The following is a 27,521-nucleotide window of genomic DNA, read 5'->3' on the forward strand; positions in this document are numbered from 1 at the left end:
GGGACCTGGCATCTGGACACTTCCCCTCCAATCTACGTTCTTCTACGATTTCACATTTCTTTCTGTAATATATCTGCTTTCTGCAAGGAACTGCAGCGACAGCCTCTGTGGCTGCTGCATGCATGCGGTCCCAGCAGGGACGTGCCCTGTGTTTCCAAGGCAGCAGGAGAGGGGTAACATGGGCAGAGCTGGGCAGTGCTGAGGATGCAGTTTGGGTGCCAAGAAAAAAGGCAAGCGAGGAAGATGCACATTGTGGTGAGTAAAGCACCTTGCAGTCTGCTGCAGAGGACAAAGCATGACAAGGCTCTTAAGATATTCAAACACTGACCCCTTTTCTAGCTAATTAGTATTTCTTTACCTTCCTACCAACTCACTTCTGATTATTTATTCATTATGTGTTTCTAATTCATACAAGCCCGAAGAATCAAGGGAGCAGGTAGAAAAAGGAGTCACACCATCCCTTTAAAACCTCTTTATCTTAAAAATCGCACCTAGCCTTCCCTGGGAAAAGGAGCCTCCTCCCCTGTATCATTAAGCATTTGGGTAAGCATGTGCTAGATCAGAGCCAGAAATGATGCAGCTATTAAAACAACAAAAGGGAAAATTCACCTCGAGGGTAATTGTGCTGAAGCATTGCGCTTACTTACAGGAGACTCATCAAGCTCAGCAGATACTCAACTGATGCAGCTTTGAGGCAGTCAGGGGAGCTGCTGCTGCCAGAGGAAAGCCAGGCTCTCCCCACAGCCCCTGCCATACCTGCAGTCCTTCTCCAGCTCCTTCGACTCATCAGTGCAGTAGAAGAATCTGCCTTTGAAGAGCTGCACAGCAATGACGGCAAAAATGAACATGAAGAGCATGTAAACTATGAGGATATTGAGGACGTTCTTCAGAGAATTCACCACGCAGTCAAAGACAGCCTGGGGACAGAGGAGAACAAGGTTAGGGGGTTGAAAGAAAAGTGCATCTAACATCTTGGCATCTAACTGCACTTGGGAGCCATTTCCCAACCTACAGCCCATGGATGGTTTCATGGACTTGCACACCAAGTCTTTGACCAAGAGCCACGCTCCAGCTGTGAGAAACAACGCCGGCTTCCTACATCTCCTGTTTTCTCAGCAAGTTTGGCTCTGTCACTCAGTTTTTTGGTGCTGCCCATAAAATTTATAAAGACAATTGCAGCTCATCGAGATAAATATTAGTCCTAAGCAAATATTTCCTTGGCCAATTATGAAAAGAAAAACATACTTGTGTTTATTTTATTCCCAGTGGATAGGTAAAAACTCATCAAATATGTTGCTCATTGACCGTTACTTGAACTGTCTGAATAATAAGGAAAATATACCAGATACAAAACAACCAAATCTTTCAAATAATATTTTTCTAATGAGCTGCCTATCAAAATTCAGTGTGACTAATCTAGTCAGCATATATCACTTCTGAACTCCCTGCAAAGAACTTCTCAAATACATTTATTATTTGGTTATTAGTCACTGATTCATTGTTACAAGTAATTTCCAGTTTAATTTTAGTCTGAGAAGTTTGTCATAATAATAGAAATTGAGCAGTCACTGCCCAAACGCGGGGTTTGTACAATACTGTTCCCGTTTCTCTGAATGGAATTGAATAATTCACAAAATTACACTTCTGATGCCACCAGAAATCCTGAATTAAAACACTGGAAATATCTCTAATCACTCCATTAATCTGGTTGATTGTTGCATAGAAGACCCCATTCAGGGGAGAGGAAAAAAAAAAAAAAAGAAATTATTCTGAGGACAAACCACACGAATATGCCTCTGCTTCACATTAAGATTACTGAATACTTCTTTAGAAGTGGTAAAATTACTCTGTAAAATGGCTTGAAAATAAGGAAGACATTCAATAAAAAGCAAGCACTCGGTGTTCTGCGGCAGGACTCAGCTACCGTTGACCGTTTTATGACCTAGAAGCCGTACGTTTCTAATTTCTAAATAAATGGAGACTATTTTTCTATATTGTCCAACATTACCCTTCCTTACCCTTTGAGGTAAATTGAGTATGCATAAAAATGCATAAAATCAACATTATTTAAGCATGAGTTGTGGGTAAGGACAAAAGCAAATCTATATAACAGCTGACCCTAATTTTTCTGTGCCACTATGTGAAAAGAGGACTTGCCAGACAGAGCATCACCATTGCAAAAGCACCCCTTGCTTTCCCCCATCTTTCACAGAAGAGAGCCTGCCAGCAGTGATGCCGCAGGAAGATGTTCTACAAAAGGTATTCAAGAGTTCCAAAAACTCAGAAATTAATCAATTTTGTAACTCCGTTCTCGGCTTCCAGGGGCTGGCTGTATCTCAAAGCTTTCGGGAAACGGTGTTGAATGAGTAACCACAGGCCAGCACGTTTATGCTACTTTGTAACTCAGTATTCTGGAGATTAAAGGGTACTGCTACGAAACCATGTACTACATGTTCTTTAATAGCAAAGATGAGCAGATTAGAAATTCTCATACAGCAACGACATTTCTCTATAGACAGACTGTGGAAAATCTTGCAATATTCATGTTAAGTTCTCTAGGGAAAAATCAAACACTCCAAAACCTATTTTCTCCTATATCATTTCTAAGAGCATCACACTTATGAACCATAATTTAATTTATTTGCATCTTTTCTTTTCTTTTTTAGAAGTTTGGTTTTAATGTGGATTCACAATAATTCATAACATTGCATACAATGTTTGCAAAAGAAACAAGTGTTTGACATTTGCTAAACATCTGCACGGCTATTTTTATAAATCTGGCAAAGAGATTAATTGCAACAAAATAAACGGAACAGAAATAACTTGGAGTAAGTTTAGCCCATCAGCTTCCACTCAGATCAGCTGCAAACCTCCAGAGAAGGAAAGATTTTTTTCTCTAACCTTTAGTTTAGGCAGCCGTTTAATGGTCTTCAGCGGTCTTAGGACCCGCAGAACTCGCAGTGACTTGATTGTGTTGATGTCCTTGCCTTTGGTTCCTCTGCAAGGGATAAAAGGCACAAGAACAACAGAGGGAATAGTTTGGTCCTCAGGTCACTACCTAGAATGTCTACAGGCACCCAGTGTGGTTTTGGCTGTGTAATTGTTTGGGGATTTTTTTTTTTTTTTTTTACCAGGTTTTGGGGCTACCCTCACCATGGATGCCGACGGTGAGGACTGCAGGCCAACGCCCGCTGGAGATGTGTCAGTCGCGGCTCAGGAGGAAGGCTGTGGGCAGGACACGGTCCTTGCAGTGTTCAGCCACATGTGCTCTCCAGCCTTCGCTCACTTCCCAGCTACCCACTGAGTATCACCCAGGAACTGGTGACCTTCCTGCCCAACTCCCCACCCAGGCAATGGTCAAAGCCAGGGCAGCAGCACACCTCGGCTGCAGCCCCCAGGAGAGGAGGCTCAGTACGTTCATTCCAGCCCCAGGCAGGAGAGGTGAGAAGGTCACACCTGGCTTTCCTCCCTCCCAGGCACCTGGGTGAGACAGGAGGGTGTTTCTCTGTGTGCTCCTTGCACTTCTCCGGCAGGGACGTTGTGTCTGGACAAGCAAACGGTGACCAGAGGGCACAGGAGCCTTCATGGTGAGGGACGGAGCTCTCCTGGGGACCGGAGCCGCTCCATGCCTGTACCCTCATCCTCAAGTCTCTCTTGGAAGACATGCTACCAAACCCATGTAGGAACATGTAATATGGTGGCATATTACATGCCTGGAGCGGTGCTAGGGCAACTTCCCACTTATGCATGCAGGTGCAGTAAGTCACATTTTGGTTTTAGTTTTTATTATAACTGAGTGCAAGACTTGAGACCATTCCTGTTGTTGCCCTTAAGAGGTTTTTAGGGGAAGGAAAGAGTTCCTTTCCTCATGCACTTCCAAAATAAATAAAAAAGACACATCTTCTTCCAACCCAACAGCAAAACAATGACACTCCCCTTCATTTCATACAAAGTGAAAAATGGGATGAAAATCTTTAACAGAGTTTTATTCATGACAGTAGGTTTGGGTCTGAGACTACTGAAGTAACACAGGTGTGAATGAATAACATGTGGAACAGATGCTGATATACCTATTCTATCCTCTTCCAGTTTGCTAAATATTTCTCTTCTCCAACAGGAAAGCAACAGGAGTGCAAGTAACCCAAGAGACCTGCAAGAGGTACGTGCAGGTAGTGGCCTGCAAAGCCTCCCCCACCCTGCTAGCAGCCAGCCCGGTGCACTATGCTCAGGGCTAAGCACTGAGAGTGGAGAAAGCCACCCAGTTTTGTAGCTGGCTGACCTTGCTTAGCTCTGGAAGGTGTCTTTTTGCAATTTATCCACTTCTAGAAGACTAATAACTCAGTACTAATACTGTACTACTCAATACTGACACTGGACTGGAATCTGCAACTTAGAAACACACATTCCTGTCTCATCTCCAGTCTCTTTCTCCAATTACCAGTCACTGCAGTTGTCCTGAAATGCAGTAAGCAGTGAGACACAAAGAATTTTTGGAGGGCCAGGGGTTGTATCCCAATGACTTACACCTTAACACAAGTTGCCTTTGTACTTGGCACACGATATAATAGAAACGGAGAAGTAGAACAGGATGTAGATTTACCTATCCCATCCCTATCTTGTCTTTCAGGGCTGCTTTAGGGGCATTTTAATGAGCCACAGATGGATCCTGACTGCTGGCACGGCTGTAAATCCAGGTGATTGAGCTAATACTCATGGAGTTAAAGGACTGATTTAATGCTGCAAAGTAACTATTATATATTTAAAAGAAATAATTTTTGATTCTCATTAGAGACCATTTAGTCAGGTTGAGATGAAGCAGACACTGCCAACATAGCTTTTACTGGCTTTCTCTTCAGGTTTTAGCAAAGCTGAAGATCTGGCACACGTTTGGCTTTGCATACTTGCTTTCAAATCACCAATTCCCAGCAAGCAACAATCCTGCCACAGTCTCTGCAGCCGTCCCCATGTCACCATAGCCTCCAGCTGAGCCGGCCAAACTAGAGCTCACCTAATGCCAGGCAGCTTTGTCTGATCCTTAGCAATGTCCTGGCTGCAAAATAATTTGTTTAGCCTCTTGAGAAAGACAGTCAGTGGCAGGAGGGAAGTAGAGGAGGAAACATGTTGCCGGGAAAGAGGTACCACCTGGCTCGGCCAGCCAGCCTGTCCCCGTGGGCGATGGCCACCCAGCACATGCCCATCACCTTGGCTGCCCTGCCTCTCCCTCCGCAAGACCAAGCAAATCACTTGGGTTGCTCTGTGTTGCCCAGCCCTTTGGGGTTTAACTTGATGAGGAAGCTAGGGCAGAGAGGGAGAGGAGGCAGGAGCTGAGGAAGGTAGAAGTGAGAGAAGAGTGAAGGTGAGAGGGTTAAGGGACAAGTCGTTGGGGCAGTAGGAGGAAAAAGGAGGCGGGATGCTTGGCCCAGAACTGTATTCAATTCTCAATCATTTGTGGCCACGCTTCTGGTTTGCAGATGAACACACACAGCCCAGTTTAGCAGCACAGCCACTGGCAGGTAGCAACTGAACTAACCTCAACGGTCCTCACCTGGGTTCAAGCAGAACCACAGAATGGTGCCTCCCAGGAGCTGAACACCTATTTACTACTCTGCCTTGCGTTTGTGCCAAATAACAACTGTACTGATAAGGCCTCCTGGAAGGGAAGCTCAAGACAAGAACAGAGACACTTCTCGGCTCTGAAGGAGCTAGCTCAGGTCTCACAGGGCTGGCTCCAAGCCTGAAGCAGCATCCCCTGTGGACTTAACATCTCTAGGAAGGTTAAACAGCCCACTACTGAACTACTGGGGACTAGTGAATAGGTGGGGCAGAGCAACTCCTTCCTCCTGGGTCTATGAGAGAAGAAGGTGTTTTTCCCCTCGCACGGGGAGGCGCGCGGATGACTGCACTCAGAGCGCGGAGGTGAAGGGCAGACAGCTCCAGTCCTACCAAATTCCTTCTGCCTGAATGGACGACACTAAAAAGGGTTGATTTATTTCTTTTTTCCTTTCAGGCACCTAAGCAAATAAAGAGCATGAGCCAATTAAATGTTAATGGGATTTATGATCAAGTCATATAGAGAATCCTGAAAAATCATTCTTATTTCTTGTCACAGTAAGGTTCCTACTAGAGAAGAAAGGTTTTTCAAGGGACTGGTACTAGTGAACATCACTGTGAAGTGATGCAAATTGCATTTTAATTAAATGGATCTCATGCAACTATTTCAGCCTGTCAAATAAAACCTTAAGGGTTGTTTTTGGTGTTTTTAAGAACCCCCTCTGCCCAGATTGTTTTTTGCACCACTGTAATACAAAGCCAGCTGTCCCACAAAATAAAAGGTCCAGATTGAACTAGGATTCAGTCAAAATGTGTGTACAGGCACACATTCGACTAGAGCATTTCTCACAACAAAAATAGATTCCTATGGAAGGACAAGATCTTAAGCGACTGCAGAATAACAACCACAAAATTCAGAAGAGCTACAGAAGAGCAAGCAGGATAAAGACAGACAACGAACAGAAGTCCAATGACTTAAAAAAAAAAAAATAATTTGCGTTAGGTCAATTATTCTCGTTGTGTTAGGCCAGTTCTGGTTTTTACTGGGGCAGTTTGCTGCTCGTTTAAAACATTAAAAATATTTTTAAAGAGCTTTGCATAGCCTTTTATCCTTTAATAAATAAAAGATCCTTTAAAACATTAATAGTTCTTTAAAATGGAAGCTTCTTGTTTCTGTTGGTCCTGCCAGCAGCTCTGATTTAATGTAACATGGACCTCTTAGTGTCGCGTTATCAAATATTCAGGGTAGGGTGGAGTCACCGCCTTCTGCAATTGCCTGAAACCTCCAAGAAAGAAAGTGAATTCCTCCACGGAAGAGTAAAGGAGGCCACGCAACTCTGCCCGAGCACAAAGCCACCCTCTTCCAGGGTCCAAATGATCTGGTTTCCTAGACAGAAGAAACAAGTACCCAATTTCCTGGACCGCATAAAGGACCTTTCTTTGCATCTTCTTCACTGCCCCTCCAGGTTATCTGCCTCGGGGGAGCCCGCCCGAGCTTCTGCCCTGCTCGGAACCGCAGCGCTGCCTGCCCCCGCGCCCGCCTCGTGCCGCGCTGAGACGGAACTGCCGCCTTGCGGGCGGCTGAACGCAACTTCTGCTACCACCCTCCTTACCTACGGCCCCGGCCAGCCTCTCTACAGAGCTATCTGCACTCTGTTTCCACGACAAAGACTTTTCACCAACGTCGGAGGCTGACAGCCTGAATCCCAGCCGGGTCGCAGTGCCCAGGCTGCACAAAACTGGTCCTGAAGCTTCCAGCACTGGTAGTGCAGTTTAGAGGGGCGATCCTCTGCATGAGAACAAATCCGCTTCCTTAAACCTAGTTAGTAAGATTTTAATGAATTGCAACTCACACATTAACGATGTACCCGCTAAGTCATCCCCTCAAATCTTTTTGGTACAAATATATCTGCTTATCATGGATTCTGACTCTCTGGTCTGCTTGGCTTCCTAGTCTGCTTCTATCCTTGCTTAAAGAAAATCTGGATGAATGAGGATTGTTAAGGGGAAATAGATTTCACTGAATAATGAGTAATAAAGGGACAAAGGAGTCGATGCAATGGGTGTAACATGGTTCGGTTCCACAGTGGCAAGTGTGTGTACACACGTTTGACAGGCATAACAGTGCAGCAAGAGACAGAAATAACATATTACCCCATGAAACTCCTAGAGAGAGATTCCAGCAAGAAGAAGACAAAGAAAGAGCAGAGTCAATGACAAACAGAAACATAAGGCTATACAGTGCTCCCCATGCACATACAGATATGTGCTGGCAGATAATCCCATCCCCTGTCCCACACCCACCAACTGAGGCTCATCAAAATAAACAAGCAAGGAAGCAACAGGTTGGCTATAGAGCCCATACCCCCGCGTCCCCCCGCGGCGCGGCGGCCCTCCGACTGACAAGCAGGCAGGGCGAGTACACCGCCACCCTCCCGGCGCTTTGGGAGGTAAAACCCTGATCGTTTGGCAAATGCCGTTTGCCTTTTCAAAGAGCAGCGTGAAATTCTGTGCATCTCGGCCACCTTTCTGTTGTCGAAAACATAAAATTGCAATCTCTTTGCTGCTGTTCATCAGCTGTTTCTATTGAGCAAGTACATTTTACATCTGGGGATGATAAATTTTGATGACGAATTTGTTAGCTTGCTTTAAAGCTCCTCTCCTCCTGTTTCCCTAAAGACTAAAACATGTCTGTACGTTTGTGGCATGTTTATCTCTAGAAAAAAAAAAAAGGAATTTCTTTTTGAAATACATTGCTAAATGGAAGACATTATTTCATTATCATCAGTATTATTAATGTTTCTAGCATCTCACTGGGGCCTTGTTTTAAAACATTTTTTTTAACTACAGTCAAGCACAGAATAACTTCTAGAGAGCCACAGGCAGAAAGCAGACTGAGCGCTGTTTTGAGAGGCTGAGATGGATTTTACGACCCTTGCAGCAATGACTGATGCCATCTCGCATACCTAAACGAACCCAGGCTGCTGCAGTATTCCATATAGAAGCGTTTCAGGGAGCAATGCTTTTCCCAGGTTTTCAGTGACGTTTCTATTCAGCAAGAAGTTGATTCACATCACCTTCACCAGACACCAGTGAGGTCAAGACCATGCATGAACTAGATCTCGCCCGCTGCGTGGCAATCGTGCATCCTTGCAAACAGAAGCTGGTGACGGCCACATTAAACACATTTTTACAGGGACACTGATGATGAGTGACAAGGCTGTAGTGTTTGTTAGAAAAAGCCCAGTAACAAAACAATGAAGATTATCCAAGTTTATTCTCCGAAATCTCTTTTTTGGGATTATCAAAATTCAGCAGGCTCGGGGCGTCTGTCTGGTTTAACCAGACAAGGCAGCTGAGCTAAGGGCACAACTATGTACCCAATTTTTGTCTGAGCAGTCTGAGACTCGTTAGTATTCATATCTGGCCTGGCAGGAACAGAGAGCAAGTCATCTCCTGTGAATGACTGGATTTCCTGCTCTCAGGTTAGACCAGAGACACTGCAAGTATCCTCCGAATTGGATGTCAACACTCACTGCCTGCTGAAACGTGGACACGTAGCAGAGGTTACAGTCATAATTAAAAAACCACAGAAGAAATTTAATTTTTTCCAAGTCTCAGAAATAGGTTTGACTCGCTTTAATCTGGGAGACAGTAAATAGGCAGGCAGGTTTGATGCGCTCGCTTTCTAGAAATCCCTGCTCAGTACTTAAAAAGCATGTAAAATAGCTTGGGGTACACTATTATGAAGCACAGTCAGGGGATGTACAAGTAATTTATTTAGATGCTGGTGGGGTGCTGTTAGATATTCATGGCCCAATGCAAGCAGTAGAAAAACTGAGCACAAAAATACTCAGAAAGAATAAAAATTATTCATTTTCAACCATAAATTGCCCAGAAGAAAATCTTCTTCAGAAAGAAGACGTTTCAAAGGCAAACGTCCATGTTTGTTCTCACAGCACACGGAGTTGCTCCGAAGGACTCACAAAATGCCCCTTCCTCCCAGTCTGGCTTGCAAGTTTGAATTCTTAGTGGAAAAGGGAAATTCTCAGTGAACCACAGACTTGGGTAATATTGTTTTGCAAACTAAAACTTGCGACTAATATTATTTTACTTTCCTACCTCTCTCCAATTCAGGGAAGCTCCATTAACTTGCTAATTTTTTTTTAAATACGTTTTTGCTTAACTCAGTCTGACCACATCCAGTTCTGGAAGTTGTTGTGCTTACGTATTTCATGTGCAGGGAAACTAAGCCACACACAGGTCTAGTCAAGCTTAAAAATGCAGCCCGGTTTTGGGTGTTGAATTTTGGGTAAGCAAGGCATTCACCAGACCAGACCAGCAGTTCCATCCCAAGGCAACCTTGCTTACAGCAGAGCACTCGGCTCCTCTGAAAAACAAATTTCTAATGAATAGGGATGAAGTCTTTAAAGAGGGGAGGGCAGCGTCCCTTTGAATAACTTATACTGGACATGGCTTGCTCCAGGATGCAAACACTTCTTTGGTGTAGGACTGGGCACAGAAAGCCCAGACCCCAGTACCCCCAAGTGTCCCTCCTCAAACAGCTCAAAAATCATACCGACAGTGTCAATCCCGTTTCCTTCTGTCCATCCACTCCTTGGTTGAATTAGCTCAGACTTTTTTTTATCTAGCATTTGTTATGAAGAATAGAGGATCTAAAATACGAACCTCACAGCCTTAGAATGAAAGGAATTTTGACACCTCAGAAAATTAAAAACTCCTGAGAAACGTTCCAGGCCAATCTTACCAGAAAGGTGCCGGTAACTTTCTGAGCTGCAAGGGACACGACAGTACTTTCGTAAGCAGAGCACACCAGAGGCGCCACAGATATGGCTGGCTGCCTAAAAATTACTGTCAGTCTAAAATACACAAGACACACTTCTGCAGTTCCTTGACAAGAGTGAATGCTTTTCCTCATTAGCAAGTAAAACACTGCTAATTTCTTCACCTTCTCTAATCATCATGTCAACAAACAGGTGAGTGGAGTTCGGGCACGGGCTGCTAAACGTTCACTGTAATTACCCAAGACTAATTTAGCAGAAGCTTAAACTGGTCAAGTCCTGTAGCCTGTTTCCAGGTCATTTCCTAGAATTTCTCCGGAAGACATTTGCAATACAATTATTCCATGGCCCCGGACTACACACGGAAAATTTCTTTCCATCATCCAGCTTTGCGCTCCCCAAATTCCAGAGAACCCGCATTGTTCCTCTGCTCTGTTCCAAGAAAAATGCCCAAACAAAATGCTAGTCTTCATTTTTAAAAAGAAATTCCTCTGAGTCTGTTGCTCAAAATCCTCCAAGACATTAAAGCAGCACATAGAACATTAATTAATGTCATAAATAGAGAACTCTGAGGGAGGGAGGGAGCTCTTAGCCATAGAAGTGAAACTTTCTGGAAATGCAAGTATCCTGAATGAGAGGGGAGAAGGAAAGAGAAATACCAAAGCCATATGAACCAGAAATATCCATTTACTCTAGAAATAATGTTTTGTAAAGAGTTCACTGAGTTATCAGCTGATTTCATTAACTATTTTTTCATTGTAGGAACAATTTTTAAAACAATCGCCTGAAGACACCGGACTGCCACAAACTCTTTACAACGTGTCCTTGAAAAGAAGCTGGCCAAACGGTCAGAAAAATCTTGGCTTAATGTTTGAAAGAACAGTGAATGGACTCACCCTAAAGCTGGGAGAATTTTCAAGAGATTCACAAGTGTAGGGATTGCACACCCCCGCCCCAGCTACGAGATGATAAAGGGCAGAAACTGAACACTTCACTGAGAAGTGGAGCCACAAACGCTGCGCTTCAGCTGGCTCTGAACCAGGGTCCTGCCTCCTCAGCGACTTATTTCCTAGAAATTGGGATGTTAAGGAAAATGTACTTACGAGAAGGCAAATGCCACCAAGGCCCCACTGACCACAATGAAGTCCAGGATATTCCACAGGTCACGGAAGTAGGAGCCAGGGTGGAGTAACAGCCCCAAGTCAATCATCTTCAGAGGAAACACATGAAAAGAAAGAGTTTTAATAAAACAAGTGCCAAATCAACACTACCGAGGTACAGAGGAATGTTCTTGATGAAATAAGCCTTCACAAACTCTTCTTCAGGGTTTCACAGCAGCAGGGCAACATCTAGATACTCAGTCAAGCTGCTCATCTCTAATAGGCACAGAGCTCTGCCAAACCAAAGCTGAAGTCAATAAACTGCCACCAAAAGGATAAGAATACTAATGCCTACATAGGATTCTTTGCACAGACATGCATTAATTTATGGGAAGAGCAGTCTGTGTGTGAAACAGCCAAATAGTTTAATTTTATTCTACCCCAATCCTACCAGATCAGTAGGAATTAACACCTGGCCTAGGGTATTACGCAATAAAACACAAAGAGAGGACGGGAAGACTCGCAGTCAAACGTAACAATCAAAGAAATACCCCTGCTCCGGGGCACTTGCTGAAAGATGCTGCTCAGCATAGCAGCCTGGCTTGCTTCTACACGAGACCGGGTCTCTTCTTACAATGCTGCTAAAGATCTTCTACAGCTGAGTCTCAAAGTGCGTGCTAGACATTTTATCTGTTTGTGTGCGAGCTCTACAACTGCCCACGTAAGGTTGTTTTCCTCACATAGCTTCAAATCCTTCTACTGAACAAACAAGGGAAAATCTGGTTTTTATTCTGCATTTCTTTTGCATCTTGCTCTGACAGTAAAAACTAACTCCATCGTTATCCCAAGAATAAATCCCGACTTTATTAGAATTGTGCTTTCTGGAAAGTTACCGCCCCGCAGTGTTAGCAAAACCTGTCACCCTGCTGAGTCAAGTAAAAAGAAAAATCCTCAACTTTTTGAAACGTGACAAACCAAGATTCAGTTGTTATTAATTTTCCTGATCAGCATCAAAGGAAAAGGGAAGAATCAGACGTGTCTCAGTGAGGTCTATCAGCTCCTGTGTCCTTAGCCACACCCGGACATCTCTGCATCAGGCATTCACATTTCTTATCCTCTTACACAACCATAACCTTATTTTCCTCCATAAAGTGTGAGATTAAATAAACCAAGGGAGCTGCTACAGGAAGGCACCTGCTGTGCACTGGCTACTTCTGAGTGCTGTTCCTGAGTTAAAGCTTCCCATCATCACCATCCCTCCAGGCGCCCAGGGAGCTCTGTCGTGCTCCACCCTTTTCCTCCAGCTTCCCAGAAGTAGACGAGTATAAATCTGAAAGGGGAGGCGAACCTTTCTGCTAGGAAAAGTTCTTACCTTGATCACCATCTCAAAGGTGAAGACACCTGTAAATATATAATCCAAGTATTTCAGCGCCTAAATGAGAAAGAGAAATGTGCATTAGGGGAGACTACACACTGAAACAATCTGCACTCGAGTAAAGAGTAGCGAGTCTATTCTAGCATCGTCTGATGGGAGGCTTTCAAGTAGTTTAGGCACAAACTTGAATGGTCTGATTTAAACAGCAACATTTTTTCCAGTCCTTGCCAGACTGCAATATGCACGCCCATGGGTTGCTTCAGTGCACCTGTATATATGGCAGGTTTAATAAGGCAAAATGGGTATTTCAAATCGAAATATTTGAATATCCTTTCCTAAAGAGCTGATTTGCCAGCATCTGTGTAGCAGCCTGGATTTTTCTCCTGCTGTAGCTGATGACAGATTATTAAAGACCTTGGGAGAGTAAGAGAGTGATAAAATCCTTTTTGTAAAACTGATTCCACAGTTATTAAGGATGAGGAAAAGAGATTTCTCGTAGCTACTTCAGCTCATTCCTGATTTAGGGATTTGTGGATCCTCCTCTGGAAAAAGCTAATACTGACCAGATTCAGAAGCAGGAGGCCTGGACAAGCGATTCCTGCTCTGAGCTGCTCTGCCAACATCTGCTCTGCAGCAATTCAGTTCCTTAATCTATTTAAGGGCGGGATGAACACAGACTCCTCAGTACACATCCTGGTAAGTGCAATGCCAGTCCATCCAAATACCTATAGAGGTCCTAAATTTTATCGTAATTCTGTGGATGGGATGCACCTCTTCACAGTCAGATTCATATGACCATACATAGCAAATGGATATTAAGTCAATATAAATATCACAATATCCACATACTGCAACTATCTACATGGAAAAGTCTAAAATTAGTCAACTGCATCTCGCAATTTCTATACTTAATCTTCAGTTCTGCAGACTCCCATTTGCCCATGTAACTGCAACCAACTCTGTGACAATGTCCTCGTGTGAAAGTGCTTGAAAAAACACGCCCAGCTGTCTGCTCCATGAGCACCCTGGGCTGCGTGCTCCCCCGGAGAAGGTGGCACACTCCTCCTCCTGCTCATAACAGCACCCACCTGTGAAGCCTCGGGGTTTGGTCTGACATCCAGAGATAAGTAGGTTTTCTACTAATTCTAGAGATTGCTACCATGCCCCACCAAGATAAAAAGCCATCTCTGGTTGTGCTTGCACGGGCTCTGCTCCAGCAGAAGCAGGGCATCTTAGGACAACGCCAGCCCTGGCTTGTGGCGGGGGAAGCCTCTCCCATTGCCGAGCGGTGTGCAAGCCCTGCAGGCTTCTGCCACATAAGTCACACCAGCCAAACAACCAGTGCGTTGAAGTCCTCAAACTCAGATGTGGTTGAAGCAGCAGAAAGAGACAGGAATTGTGAGGGTTTTGATAGTGGAACAAGCTAACGTGAGTATGTTATTAAAGAAAGCTCCAGTTCTGCACTTGCTGGTGCACCATGTTATCTTTGAAGATGGGAATGGACATGCCCCATGTGCATAACTGCTGGGAGAAACAACAACTTTATCCTGGCCATGTTGGTTGGCACTTACATCATTCCTCGGTGACTCGGCTTGGACAGGGTCTTCTGCAGCCAGGGCAATGCTGCTGAGGGCTATAACTATGAGGATGACCATCTCGAAATAGCGCAGGTTGACGATGTAGTGGAACAGACGCCGAATTCTGCAAGCAACATAAGCACATAGGAGGGCTATTGCACGTGTTGTAAGTCAAGCACTGTGGCATGAAAGACTGGCAGAGGACAATGTTCATCAGGAATATCACCTTAGGATTCCTAATACAATAATGGTAAGAACATAAAAACTAGAATCAACGGCTTTAAAATCCAGTTTGCAACAGATTTGTGGTGAGATTTAAAGACAGACGTTTAACATCTCTGCACTGCTCTATAACCCCTCTGCAAAGCAATGACATCTATCCATCGAAAGGCCATTGAGAGCTTTCAAGCATTCAGACACAATTCTACGAATTATGTTTGTATGCTCCCCAATCCTTTTCACTTTGAAGTCGGAGACTAAAGTCCTGTGAGTTCAAAACTAGTTTTGAAATCCTTTTAATATCAACTAATCCCTTTAAAATTGAGATATATGCTATGCCTTGTGAGACTTCTAGCTGAAACTGGCTTCATAACTATGAGTATTACACTTCTAGCAATCTCTCTCCTGCCAAGTTCCTCTGCCTGCACTTTATTCTAAGCTGTGCTTTATAAACTACATGCCTCCTTTACAGTAATATATTTGATTACTTTAACCTACCCTTTTTCTTCACAAATTGAGTCCAAGAAAAGTGACAAATGCTTCAATTTCTAAGCAGTGTAAAAGTATTCACAAATTTCAGCTAATAACTCTATCTGGCCACAACTCACAAATACTTAACTGCAGAGAGAACCCTACATTTGCACCATATTTGTCAGTGGAATAAAGGACTTAGGTTCTGCCTGAGAATCAAATTATATGTGTAACTCGCCAACAACCTTGTTATCTGAGAATGCAATTCAGTTACTGTATCACATTTTCTCTAAGCAAATATCTGAACAGTTAGAATTAAAATTTATTTTTCACATCCACTTGTCTATTCATTTTCTCGGGATTGTTAATGGTTTCAGAATGAAAAATACCAGGGAAACAGATTTGATACAAAATACCATGAAGAAAAGTGCTTTTGTAGATCCCTTAACTCTGGTTATCAGTCTGACAGAAGAGGATTATCATCTGTGTGCTCTATGAATCCATAGAAGGGAAAGGCAACATTTTCAATAACATTTGTAACTGTAATTCATGCATCAAATTCAATTCATCAAAGAAAAAACAAGCCCTTATTTTTAGACCTTCATCATTCATAACCAGCAGTGAGACGCGGGAGCATTTGTAAACTGCCAGTGGTGCTTCAGAAATCATTTTAAATGCATGTTTGTTTTAAAAGGGTGGGTGGCATTGGAAAAGTAATACATTTCATTTATGCTTCTCAGAACTGCTTCTCCCACTAGCAGCGCCCGGGGTGACGCAGTCAGCGGGGCTCGGAAGGGAGTTAGTTAGCAATAGATGTGGTGAAAACCTTCATAGCCCGGAAAGCAGAAAGACATCTCTTTGGAAGTTCGCACCAGCCAAAGCACCTGAGGGGATCCAGCTGGGCCTGCATCTTGCCCAGAGGAAGAAAAATAAGTTGCTGACATTCCTAGAGTTTGGTCTTCATCTCGTATTTCCCCTTAGCCCTGTGTTATAATACCTCTCTCCCAGCGAACTTTGTTTTTTCAATGGTCTTTTAGTACAGCTTTTGGGGGAGGAGGGGTGCGTGTGCTGGAGAAAACCAGAAGACAACTGAAACAACATACCAAATCCTGGACTACGAGGCTCAGAAGGTCATAACTGTAGGACGAGGTGAGAGAGGACACCCTACGTATGAAACGAAAAAGTGTTTCTGCTTCTCTGTCTGCCCAGTCCGCTCCTCAGCTCAGACTCTTTTGGGCTTGGGACCCTCTACCTTCCCCCTCTGCACGGCTGCCTTTAGCATTTTGCAGCTAACACTCAGTTTTGGTGGTCACTCCACAATGAAAAGACTTGAGCTACCTAATATTAGGGAAATATTGTTTCCTTATCCACCCAGACAGGGTCTAAGCTCCACAATTCAAATTTCTGCTAAAAAGTGCAATTACACTATGACTGCACCTCATCTAACGCTCTCCCCTCCCCTTAGCTGCCTTTTACATGATTTCAAAGTACATGTTGCTTTCTTTGAAATAGCACAATGCTATCACACTGTTCTGAAAAGGGAAACTTTCTGGGCTTTCAGCTCAGTTATCATAAAGTGTCCTGAGGTCTACCTGGCAGGTGGCTGGAGAAGGCAAAGGGAAAACACAAGCATCTCTCTTGGGGATTTGAATCAGAAGGGACACATATTGAGTCTCCAGTTCATTTCTGTTGGAGGTGAGATTAGATTAGCAGCAGTTCGGGATCATCCTCCCTCTCTAACAGCTGGCATTGAGAGATAGTCTCCGACTTCTACTGATTAATTCCTCCTGTGCTCTTAGCTATGTCATCTTGGAGCTTGCAGGGCTGTAGCCTGAACTACACAGCTGGCACTTGTGTTTAAAGAAAGCATTCAGCCTGCCTGTCCAGGGGTGCCAGACCATGGCTTCCACCACAGATGCATTTCTTGTGTCAAGGAAGAGTGCACGGAGCAGCCCGCTTTGTCCCGCCGACTGCATAGGCAGCCAGGATGTCACAGTCCTGACCAGAGGAGCACTCGTTCTTCTCTTGAAACAAGTTGTCAAAGGAAAGACCTGAGACCACCTTAGGTACCTGAGTGTGCAGAGTACAACCTCAGGGAGCAACATCTAGGATCTGCAACAAGTCTACATGGGCCAGAGAGAAACGATCGCATCTGCTCCTAGCAGATCTCTGGGTTGGCAGAAGTTTCAAACACCTTCCCTTGCCCTAAGTTACTGCTTAAAATTACTCACAGGCCTTCATGCTACAATTATTACAACCCCTGCTGCTCCTGTCTAGTCCTGCAGCCCTTCAGAGTGACATGTTCAGTATTTACAAGCTTTGAGTACAAAGCTCCCCATAAGGCACTGATGCCTGAAGTAGAAGAAATGCTGTAATCCCAACCGATCCCACAAGCTGTATTCTCAACATTGGCAAATGAAAAAAATTCACATTTTCCCAGAAGTTCAAAGTTCTCAGTGATGCAAGGGTACTAGTACAGAAAGAGCACGAATTCCAGCTGAGGAACCTGTGAGAATTTGCTGACATCAAAAACAGCCCCCAACCTGCTTCTCCTGCTGCCTTCTCCCAGTGATAGTCCATACTCCCACACTTCAGTCATCTACAATGGAGCAAATAACCGCCCACCTGACCGTCAGCAGGTCAGTTAGGAAGGGTTTGCCTAAAGCATCATCTTTTCCCTATCCTGACATTTTTTTCCCCCCAGGAAAGCCAGGCTGAAAGGCAGCATCTGGTCCACAGCCTAGACAAGCTTTTGTTTAATTTCCCAATGCATTCGACTGGCAGAGATGAAGATTAAACTAATGTTATTGCTTTGAATACCCAAGCTTGAAGTACCTGTAACCCATAAGCGGTATTAGAGAGTCAGAGGACTTACGGATTTGTAGGACTTAGGATAAACATGGAACTGTAAGGCAAGATTGGTTTAGGCCCGTTTTTTGTCAAGTCATCGACGTCTTTCTTCTCCTCTGTTTTACTTTCAAATTCAACATTGTTCACTGAAATGTGAATTTAAGGAAACAGAAAGGAGAGAGTTAAAAATGTATCTGCAGCCTTCACACAGCAAGCTGCCTGCAACAGCTGGATATGCAAACAGTGCAGCTGGGACAGCAAACAGCCTTTGAATATGTTGATTAAATGTGATGAACAATCATTTGATTATTATCACCGCTATTTACTACAGTATGATATACACTGCAATTATACTCCTTAACCGCTGCTCTGATGAGCAATATATCAGAAATGGCCAGGAAATGAAGATGCCCAGTGCAGGCAAACAAAGAAGCCTTACACTTATTTATACAAGAGCTGCCAAACTGGGGATGGAAATCCCATTCCAAATATCATGGATTATTAGGGAGAGAGGATCAGCTAGGGATCCTTGGAAAGAAAAAAAGACAGTAAGTCTAACCAACCGCATAATTCTGTGTCTTCTCCCATAGATCAGTAGCACGATTGGCTTTGGATCATGTAAAAGAGCAAATTCCTAGATGAGCTTTAATAATTTAGGGGGCTAAGACTGCTGAACTTTGCAGCATTAGGAACAGAGCCTTGGAAGGGACTTCCTGGACCCCCTAGCTCTGTGCCTGCATAGTGCACCCCAGTTTTGGCAGAGCTCCCCATGTATAAAGGTGTCAAGCTCCACCTCGCATCAGGTTTTTAACTTACATGATCCCCTTCTAGAAGAATGTTCTGAACCTCACTCCTAAAGGTTAGAAATACATTCTTTAATTTCCACCATAAGTTTAGTTGCAGTGGGTTTATAGGATAATATCCTTAAGAGAATTTCCAATATATGAACTGGAAAACATTTTATGCTGCAAATTCTCTTCTTAGATACAAATACTTGTCTGCTAATTCACAGGACCAGAATGTAAAAACCCTACCCACATATAATGTGTTTGGTAGAGGGGTTTTATTATTTCTTATTTTACTTTGCAACAAAATGACATTTCATTGCACGTGAGTGACATGTTCAATAAATTCCTTATTGTATCTCAAGCCGGATACATAAGGAAGTAGCCAGGAGAGAGGCTGATAAATCGCGATTGACAGGAATTCAATATTGCAATACAGTAAAATTACCATTTAAGAAAAAAGAGGAAAGAAGGGGGGGGTGGGGGGAAACATAAAAAGGACAAGGCTCGTGTGGCTGACAACACAGTGAAAAAGTACGTAGAGAAACTGCTAGCTTTTGGCTGTGCCTCTTGGAAAGCAGAGTCCCGACAGCCTGCGATCTAGTGTGGACCTCTGAGATTTCACACTGCAATTCTTGGCATCCTCAGCTCTCGAGACTTCTCTAGGCTGTGCCTACGCTGCCGGGGCGAGACACAGGCTGGTCAGAACAGGCTGGTGGCTGCAGGGCAGACCATGGGCACAACGATCTTGGGACCATCTGCAAAACAGTGTAACTCTACGCTGACAGACCCAAGGCATGGAGCTCTGGAAAAGGACAAGCCAGGGTGGATCGGCTGAAACTGAGATGCAGAGGATTGCAGGACGCTCTAAAATTACACAGCCTGCAGGAACCCAAAGCAGCAGGGGCGCACGACGGATGCTGCGATAGCTGTGCAGCCACGAGACACCTGCTGCTCCACGGTGGGGTCAGCTGATAAGCCAAGAAGCGTGAATTCGGTCTGTGGATTTGAATGCAATGCCACTGCCTCCCCTGTCCTCTGCTGAGGGGTCTGTGGCCAGTCAAGCCCCTGGGCCACCAGAGGAACCATAGCACAGCGCTGTTGGAGTAGGAGCTTGCAGCATGGCACCAGAGGAAGGTGGTAAAGCAGAGGACTTACTCCCGTTCTCACAACAAGTTCTTGGTTTGCTGCAGAAGTTACCTATTTTGCTGGTTTTCTTATCCTTCACCTTTCTTTTATGCAAAGATACATGGATGTGCTCTGGATGAGCCATCTCCAGGGAACCTTATGTGGTGGTCTCCAGAGCCACCAGGTGACCCAGGAGCCCATTCTGGGTTCCTGCAGGCTGCATGAATTTTAGAGCCTATAACAACAACAAGTTCTCCTGCCTGCCTATTGCAAGGTTGCTGGTGGCCAGGAGAGGCCCCATCACCCAGCATGTGCTGCTAGCCCTCAGAAAGTCCTCTTTTCTGGAAATTTCATAGCAAAAAAGCAGGAGGACAAAGGCACTCACTTGGTATGACAGTGGTTTCCCCCGGCGGGGCAGTGATAGTGACAGGGATATTCACAGTGGTGGTTTTGTCCAGAGGTGGCTGAATCATCCGCGTCACGTTCTTCTGGTTGTCAGCATCTTCTGGCTGTTCAGGCACTTTCTGCAGATAGGTGCTAGGGAGGGCGTGCACAGGGACACTCACACTTCCACTAGCCTCAATCTCACACTGATTCTCCCTAAGGTAGAAAACCAGATTTTGTTAAATATGGCCCAAGAAGGGTTCAGAGAGCATATGCACCCTGCTGCTGCACCTCCTGCTAGGTTTCATAGGCCGTTTTCTTCATGGAAATCCTTTGCAGAAAGGTCACAGACCGCAGGACAACTTACTGATAACGCAGTATGTGACCTTTTCCTCTGAACCAACATCCAAGCAAAACATTAAGAGGAATTATGCCAGTGAACACCACTTTATTCAATTGAATGAGAGTCGGAACTGAGGTTCATAAGCAAGGACCACATGGCACTTGCATGTAACAGTGACATAAGCTTTCCAGCACCAGCTGGTTTCTGAATGAAGTCTGACATTCTGCTTCTTAATGTTCTCCTGAGGCCTTATTTAAATTTGGTGATTCTCTTTTCCAGTCCTAAACCACTCTGTAACTTTGCTGTAAGCAGCTAAGTAGCCTCTGCATTCCTCTGCAGCAATGGCTGTGGTTCAGTGGGGAGGAAAGCGAGCTTGTGCACATGATCGAACTAAATAGTATGCAAAGTGTTTTGAAATCCATCTGAAAAGAAGATAATATAGACAGGAAAATTATTATCTCAGTGCCACTCACAGCTCTCCATGGTGACACGAACTCTGCTCTAAAGAATCCCAGTGAAATTTCCTTTCCATCAGACTAATAAAGCTGAAAAGGCAATCTATCCGTCTTTATTAACTACTCTAAATGCTTCACGAACACTATTTTTCTCACTTGACTTACATAAGAATTAAACCAAATGGGGTACATCATTGTTCTTAATGGAAGAAGCCGCATGCTGTAACAGCTAGTGATGCAGCTGAGAGGCTCAGCATAAAAAAAAGAAAACCAAAGGGCTGTAAGTAAGACTGGATGCCATTTAGAAATACATCCCTCAGAAACTTCCTTCAGAGGCTGTGAAATTCTCTGCTCCACATTATATCCTAGAGGGTCTATTGGTATTTACATCAAGGATGTTTCCTTCCTTAAACCTGAGCTATTCTACGGCCCCATCATGGGCCAGAATAATCTCTGGAAGTGTCTGTCATTACTGATTTAAGCAAAACTTAACTGCAGGTTACGGTGGCAGCTGGTGTAAGTGCAAGAACAACAGCGGGAACACCCTGGGCAGGGGAACAAGTAATGTCCTGAAACACGTCTGGGGTCTCGTGCCCCCTGAGCTGTGCCAGGGATGAGTCCAGCCATGCAGCACTCACTCACTTGGGCTGATGATTCCGGTGCTCCTTCTCGCCAGTCTCCCCCTCCTTCTCGCCGTTCTCCTTCTCCACCGAATCGTACGTCGACAGCGCCCTGTTCCTGAACCTGTGCCGTCTGTGAGGCTCTTCTCCATTCTCACCCTTGGACCCAGGTTCTCCTTCCCGGTTCCCAGACCTCGACCCTCCCCGGTGCCGGGAACGCCGCTCGCTCCTCGCCCCGTTGATTGTCCCGTTGCCTTCCTTGCCTTGTCGCTCAGCAGAGTGCCGGTGAGTCCGATGCCTACGGTGCTCCTTCTCGGCACCCTCTTCCACCGACCCTCGGCGATGGTGCCTCTTTCCCCCTTCCTGACCCCTGTTGCGATCACTTTTCCCCTCCTTACTCCCCCCTTCCACCTCCTTGCTGCGGCTCCTGTGCTGCCTGTGCCGCTCCTCCTTACTGTTTGCGCCGGATTCCCCGTTCTCATCCTTGGCCACATCACCCTTCTCTTGCTCTCCCAGTTTGTCCTTATCCCGATGCCGGTGGTGCTTTCGTGGAGCTTCTGCCCCATCAGTAGAGCTGACTTTGGTCTGCTCCACCTCCTGCACATCCACGGGGCTCAGCTTGCTGATGTTGTTCCTCCCTTCGCCCCTCGGCTCTACCACCAGCGGCCGATCCAGATGAGTCTTCATGTCTGGCCTGATGTGAAGGGTGGTAGCGTAACGCACCCGCTCCTCCGGATCCAGCTCGTTGTACAGCGCCTCGCAGCTGGCTCGGAAGTTGTGCATCCGGATCTGGCTGGTCCTCTGCTCCCAAACGGACTTGGATTTGGAGGAGTTCTGCTGCTTGCTAAGGAAGGGAGGAAGGTGAAAAGTTAGTATCCAACTTTGCACCAATTCCCTAAAAAGCAACCAGGAGAAAAAAATAAAATGGGGGGGGGGGGGGGGGGGGGGATTTTCAGCTGAGACAGAGGATTAGAGGGTTGAGCTAAAGATATTATAGGCATGGAGAGAGAATGGCTGGCAGAGAACATGAGCAGGGAAAGCCAGCAGGATCATCAGTGTTAGTTTGCCCCCACACGCAGCAGGCATTATGAAACAGGCCCTCGAGAAAGGAGTTATCTTGATTTCTAAAACATGGCCATCCCCCTTGGAAGTCTCAGGTATAGTCTGAAGGGTTAAAGTCTCTGCACACAAAAAATTAAAAAGCACCGCCAGAGCTTTTAAACAGCCTTCCCCACAATTAACCTTTCTCCCCATCTGGAAACATCTGGATGAGCAAATTAAGGGTGAGCAAGAGAGGTTAGACTGGCAGGAGGAGTGAGGGGAAATGAAATCTGCCCCATAGGATCCGAGCCTGAGCACCGTGCCACCAGCTCCCTCCCCTTACAGCCAGCCAGAGGGGTCACTTTCCCCGTCAGCTACTGGCACAGGAGGGCTGTTGTTTAAACCCACGGCATCCATCTGAGGTGAGGATGGACCATCCAAGCCCAAGCATCACCGGACTCTGGAAAAGTACAAGTAAGAAAGGAAAACTGTTCTGTGGCATGTGAAAAGACCCCAGAGACTGGGCGAGTCACACATAGATGCAGATGTGACGTGAGTACCTTTATCCCCTGGAGACACCTGCTCTTTTCTGCCTCTGTCATCTATTATGATGAGGGTACCTCCACTGGCATTGCCTTAATGCTTCAATTTGTCAGCACAGCGTTTGGTTTCTGACCGCCACACGCAAATGGGTCACCTACCAAGCCGGTGCAGGAAGGGAAAGCTTTTTGTCTTTCCTAAAGATTGCAAGTCAAATTCTGCTTTTGCCTAAAATCAAAGTAAACCCGTTGGCTTCCAGGGAGGAGTTCTGGATTTAGCCTGGGGGCGGATCAGCACCCGTTTTCTTCCTTAATTAAACTTCTAACAAAGAGAGGAAAATCATTCTCCTTCCACCAGCCTGCTCAGCCGTCCCCAGGTGCCACACACGCGTCTGACCTCTGCGGCCGGAGGGGCCACGTGGGGCTCGCCGACTTCCAGCCCACGAGGGAGGCAGACGTATTTTCCTTACGTGCTTTTCTGGGCTCCCCCGACAGCCGCTTTTGCGTGTGTACGTGCTGATCGGGACGGTGGGGGTCTGTCGCCGTGCGCAGACCCTGGGGGAGGCAGCGTTCAGACGGCCTCATGTAGCACAGTGGGAGCTGTCAGAAAGGCTTTGCATCTCTCAGCTCTGCTGGGGGATCGGTTCTTTACAGAGGGTGCTGCTGCCTGCTTCTGCTAAAAAGGCAAAATCCTACTTAAATGCGCACTGGATGAGGGCACCCAGGCAGATGTGAAGGAATGTGACTGAATCCAGAAATCAGAGTGAGCAGAGCTAATCACCAAAACTGAAAATCTACGTCACCTGTTCCCAAAAGGCACATTCTGGACCAATTTTCCAGCACCCGAGTGCTCCATTTACACCACAGCAGAGGAATAGGTGGCAAAAATCACAGTTCTAAGCGTAAATGATACCAGAAGGTACTGAGGACATACCTTAGAGCCCCACTCACCAAAAATCCCACGCTGAAGGGAAAGCAGGCTCCTCATTAGGGGAGAGCACCCCCCCAAGCTGTCCTAGTGACGCCTGGTACAAGGATGAACAGCCTTATCAGAGCAGGCAATAACCTGTAATTTCTTTTTGGTTCAACATTATGAAAGACTGAAATGCTGTTGCTCATTAGCAGATTTACTTGGTATCAGAAGGAATTAATAACACACAAACCCTCTGACTGCCCAGACCTGCCCCCTCATACAAGGGTTTCCCATGAGAAGCCACGTGCTCTGCGTTTGCAGCTCTTCACAGTCAGCAGAGATGGGCACAGGGAGGCTGAGCTGCCTGGGGCAGGCATCTGGGATGTCCTGCCGTCCTCCAGGATGGATGGGGTGCCTTGCTCTGCAGCGCTCCTGATCTAGATCTGCTAAACCAAACTGGGCTACAAAAATTAATCTCCTCTTTAGCACACAGGCTCGGGGAAACAAAGCAGCTTAGGGATGCGTATGCGATGTCTGAGCTCCCCGAGCGCCGCCGCAGCGCAGGCCTCCAAGTGCATTTGTTCTTAGGGGACACTTCTCACTTCCTAATGAAAGTCCTTGTGGTGGGGACCAGCTTCTGTTTTGTGTTTTGAACAGCCAGAGCAAGCTGGCAACACTGAAGGGGTAACCAGTAATAATGAGTTAGTGTTGGGAAACTGCCCTTACACTGACTGAAGCCTTCGATTTATCTACAAACCAAGAGCAGGGAGACGAGCACAACTGCCTGCTCCCCATCCACCACCCTGTGCTCCATTTCCATGGGACGGGCATTGCGCGGGGGTGGGATGCAAAGCCCCAGCCTCCCTGCAGAGATTCTCCAAAGTAAAATACACAATAAATTATCAGGCAGCTGTCATGGACACAGCCTCTCCGTCCATGCCTGCGCTGAGCCCATCAAAGCCAAGATATAAAGAAAATCTAAATCAGACTGGATGTGGTGAGGAGGAAGGTGGAGGATTCGGAGCTGGTAGTCACACAGTGCAGAGGAGACACTCAGAGCCTCTGGCTCTGACACAAGATGTATCACTTCAGGAGGGTTTTTTCAGTTGTGTTCCAGTTTCGCCAAGAACATCAATCAGCCTTTAAATTAGCTCTGAGGGGATAAAGCTTCCTCTGTACTTCACTCATGGCTAACTGGAAGGTGCTGCCAGGTACCTACACCACTGAGAACCTGGAGGAACCAAGTAATGCACATATTAACTAAGCCTAGCTTGCTAAAAATCCCTTCCTTAAACCAGACACTGACATTACAGACTTGAATTCCTCAGCATCTAGAAAAGAGATGCAGTCTTAATATTGACACAAGTATCGGAGCCGATTGCCAAAAGAGCAGAACACACAGCCGCCCACTGGCTTCGGTTACTAGCAAGTCAAAGAGCAGGAGGTTCAGAAGTAATGACTGCATCCTTTCTTCTTTCTACGTGAAAAGGTACATCAAAAAAAATTCTCAGAAAATATTGCAGTAAAAACACCATCAGGAAAATGCGGAGCCTGCCTGCAAGCTCGTTATCGGATTCAAAGCAGTCAAGAACATCAGGAGGAAGTGCCAATGCGCATGAAGCCTGCTGGGGAAATGGGGGCAAAGCAGCCGAGCAGGTTGGTCCCTCTGGGGACAGTGTTGAGGGTTTTCAGAGCCAAAGCGGCAGCAACTGGAGGGAATGTGTCGCCTGCTTGTCCAATTAAATTTATCTGACTCTTGCTTTCTACAAGCTCCCACAGCACCTGTGACAGCCTCTCCTCTCCTGTTGCTCTGCTGAACTGCTTTGCAGAGGAGAGCTTTTGAACTTATTTATGGCACAACAGGGACACCACCTTAAAACAAAACACAGTTTCACTCCGACTGCTTGCGCAGGAGGATGCGGTGCCTATGCACGCACGAAGAACTGCAGAAGAGATGGAAAAACATAGACAGGACAAAATCATTTCCTCTGCTTCCTCCAGCGTTTGGTCCAGTTGGTTACTGAAGGCTGCATGAACTGGGGCAGACACACACCATGGACGGCACAGGCATTGTATGGCGCAGCATAGGCATGACTTGTCCAAACTGATTAAAAAAATGAGCCTTTGTGATAACAAATATTTTTTCCACGAGAGAAAACCATCTGTTTATAAAGCCAGCTCCTTATCTGAAATCCTGTTCCCTGTTCATTTCTTAAAATCTTTCTGAATCCATTAAGAAAAGTGCAATAATCTCTTCTGATTTACAGGCGTAGTACAAAGATTAATGTTAATTCACTTTCTTTACAATTACTTCCCATCCCTGTTTTCTGTCTACAGAATATTTCGAACTCTCTGAAGGTTACTGGCAACATACTCAGTTTTCAGGTCCTCTAGGCTTGAAGTATTGTAGCAGATACTACTGCTCACATGCTTCTCTGCGTAGCTCCACTGGTTTTGCTTGGATTAAGAAGCCAGCAATCAAACAATTCCTGCCTGTGGCTAGAAAGAAAACCACACAACTCTTGTAGAATCAAATAAAATTCATATTAATGAATCAGTGACTCATATTGGTATAAATAAAAAATGCAAGCAGTCACTGTGTACATTGTTCAAGAAAGGAAAGGGTATTTTTAGTCATATTCTAATCTTAGGGTATTCCTTAACAGTTAAAGATTTTGTCATCATAACCTTTTAAAACACTGCTCCAGTTAATGGCACTTTGCTTCCCAGAACTACCGGTTTAATCAGCTACATAAATGCAATCCTTAAAATTTTGCTTTAGTAAATAATGAATGGAAGCTGACTATGAACATAATAATTTGATGTTAAAAATACCTACATATTAGATTGTGGGTATGAAAGAATATGTTCTGATTACAGATTAAAGTGAATTTCTTATTAAAATACACTTCCAACAAAAAAAAATTTAATGCAAAAAAACCCTTTTCGTTAAAATACTATTTTCTGTCCATAAACTTGGAGAAGCTCTCCACGTTTCAATTTTCCACTTGGAAAATATAATGAGGCATTTTAATTCGGGGTAGGCACGCACACAGCAGAACGTTTTGCCTCTCCTTGGCTTGATAAAACGATTTTCTTTCATATGAACTCACCACTGGTGTTTAAATTTGCTTTGCCAGTGACCCTGGCAGTTGCCGCTTGGGTGCTTTAGCACCTTTTCTTCTTTATGAGCTCCATCCCCCGCCTGAGCTCTCCGGGGAGGCGTGCTGTGCTCTCCCCGCGAGGGGCTGCAGCAGTGCTCACGGGGACGCCGTCACCGGGGCTGCTGCAGAAAGCGCTGCCCAGTCTCTTCCCATATTTTTCCTCGAATTTGACTTTGTTTTTACCTATCAGAATTTTTGATACTGC

General features: G+C 45.3%; 1 protein-coding gene across 1 annotated transcript in view; it reads right to left on the reverse strand.

The window, feature by feature from the left end:
- Positions 1-27,521, reverse strand: part of CACNA1B (calcium voltage-gated channel subunit alpha1 B) — a 300,428-nt gene that overhangs the window by 57,954 nt on the left and 214,953 nt on the right. The window contains exons 20-27 of the mRNA XM_064468537.1: positions 21,682-22,503; positions 20,243-20,457; positions 17,970-18,090; positions 14,399-14,528; positions 12,825-12,884; positions 11,456-11,562; positions 2,902-2,998; positions 757-917 (exon numbers count right to left, since the gene is read on the reverse strand). Coding sequence (XP_064324607.1) covers positions 757-917; positions 2,902-2,998; positions 11,456-11,562; positions 12,825-12,884; positions 14,399-14,528; positions 17,970-18,090; positions 20,243-20,457; positions 21,682-22,503 — 1,713 coding nt within the window. The remainder of the gene's footprint in view (positions 1-756; positions 918-2,901; positions 2,999-11,455; positions 11,563-12,824; positions 12,885-14,398; positions 14,529-17,969; positions 18,091-20,242; positions 20,458-21,681; positions 22,504-27,521) is intronic.

The sequence above is a fragment of the Phalacrocorax carbo genome, chromosome 18 (assembly GCF_963921805.1).
Source record: "Phalacrocorax carbo chromosome 18, bPhaCar2.1, whole genome shotgun sequence".
NCBI classification, from domain to species: Eukaryota; Metazoa; Chordata; class Aves; order Suliformes; family Phalacrocoracidae; genus Phalacrocorax; species Phalacrocorax carbo.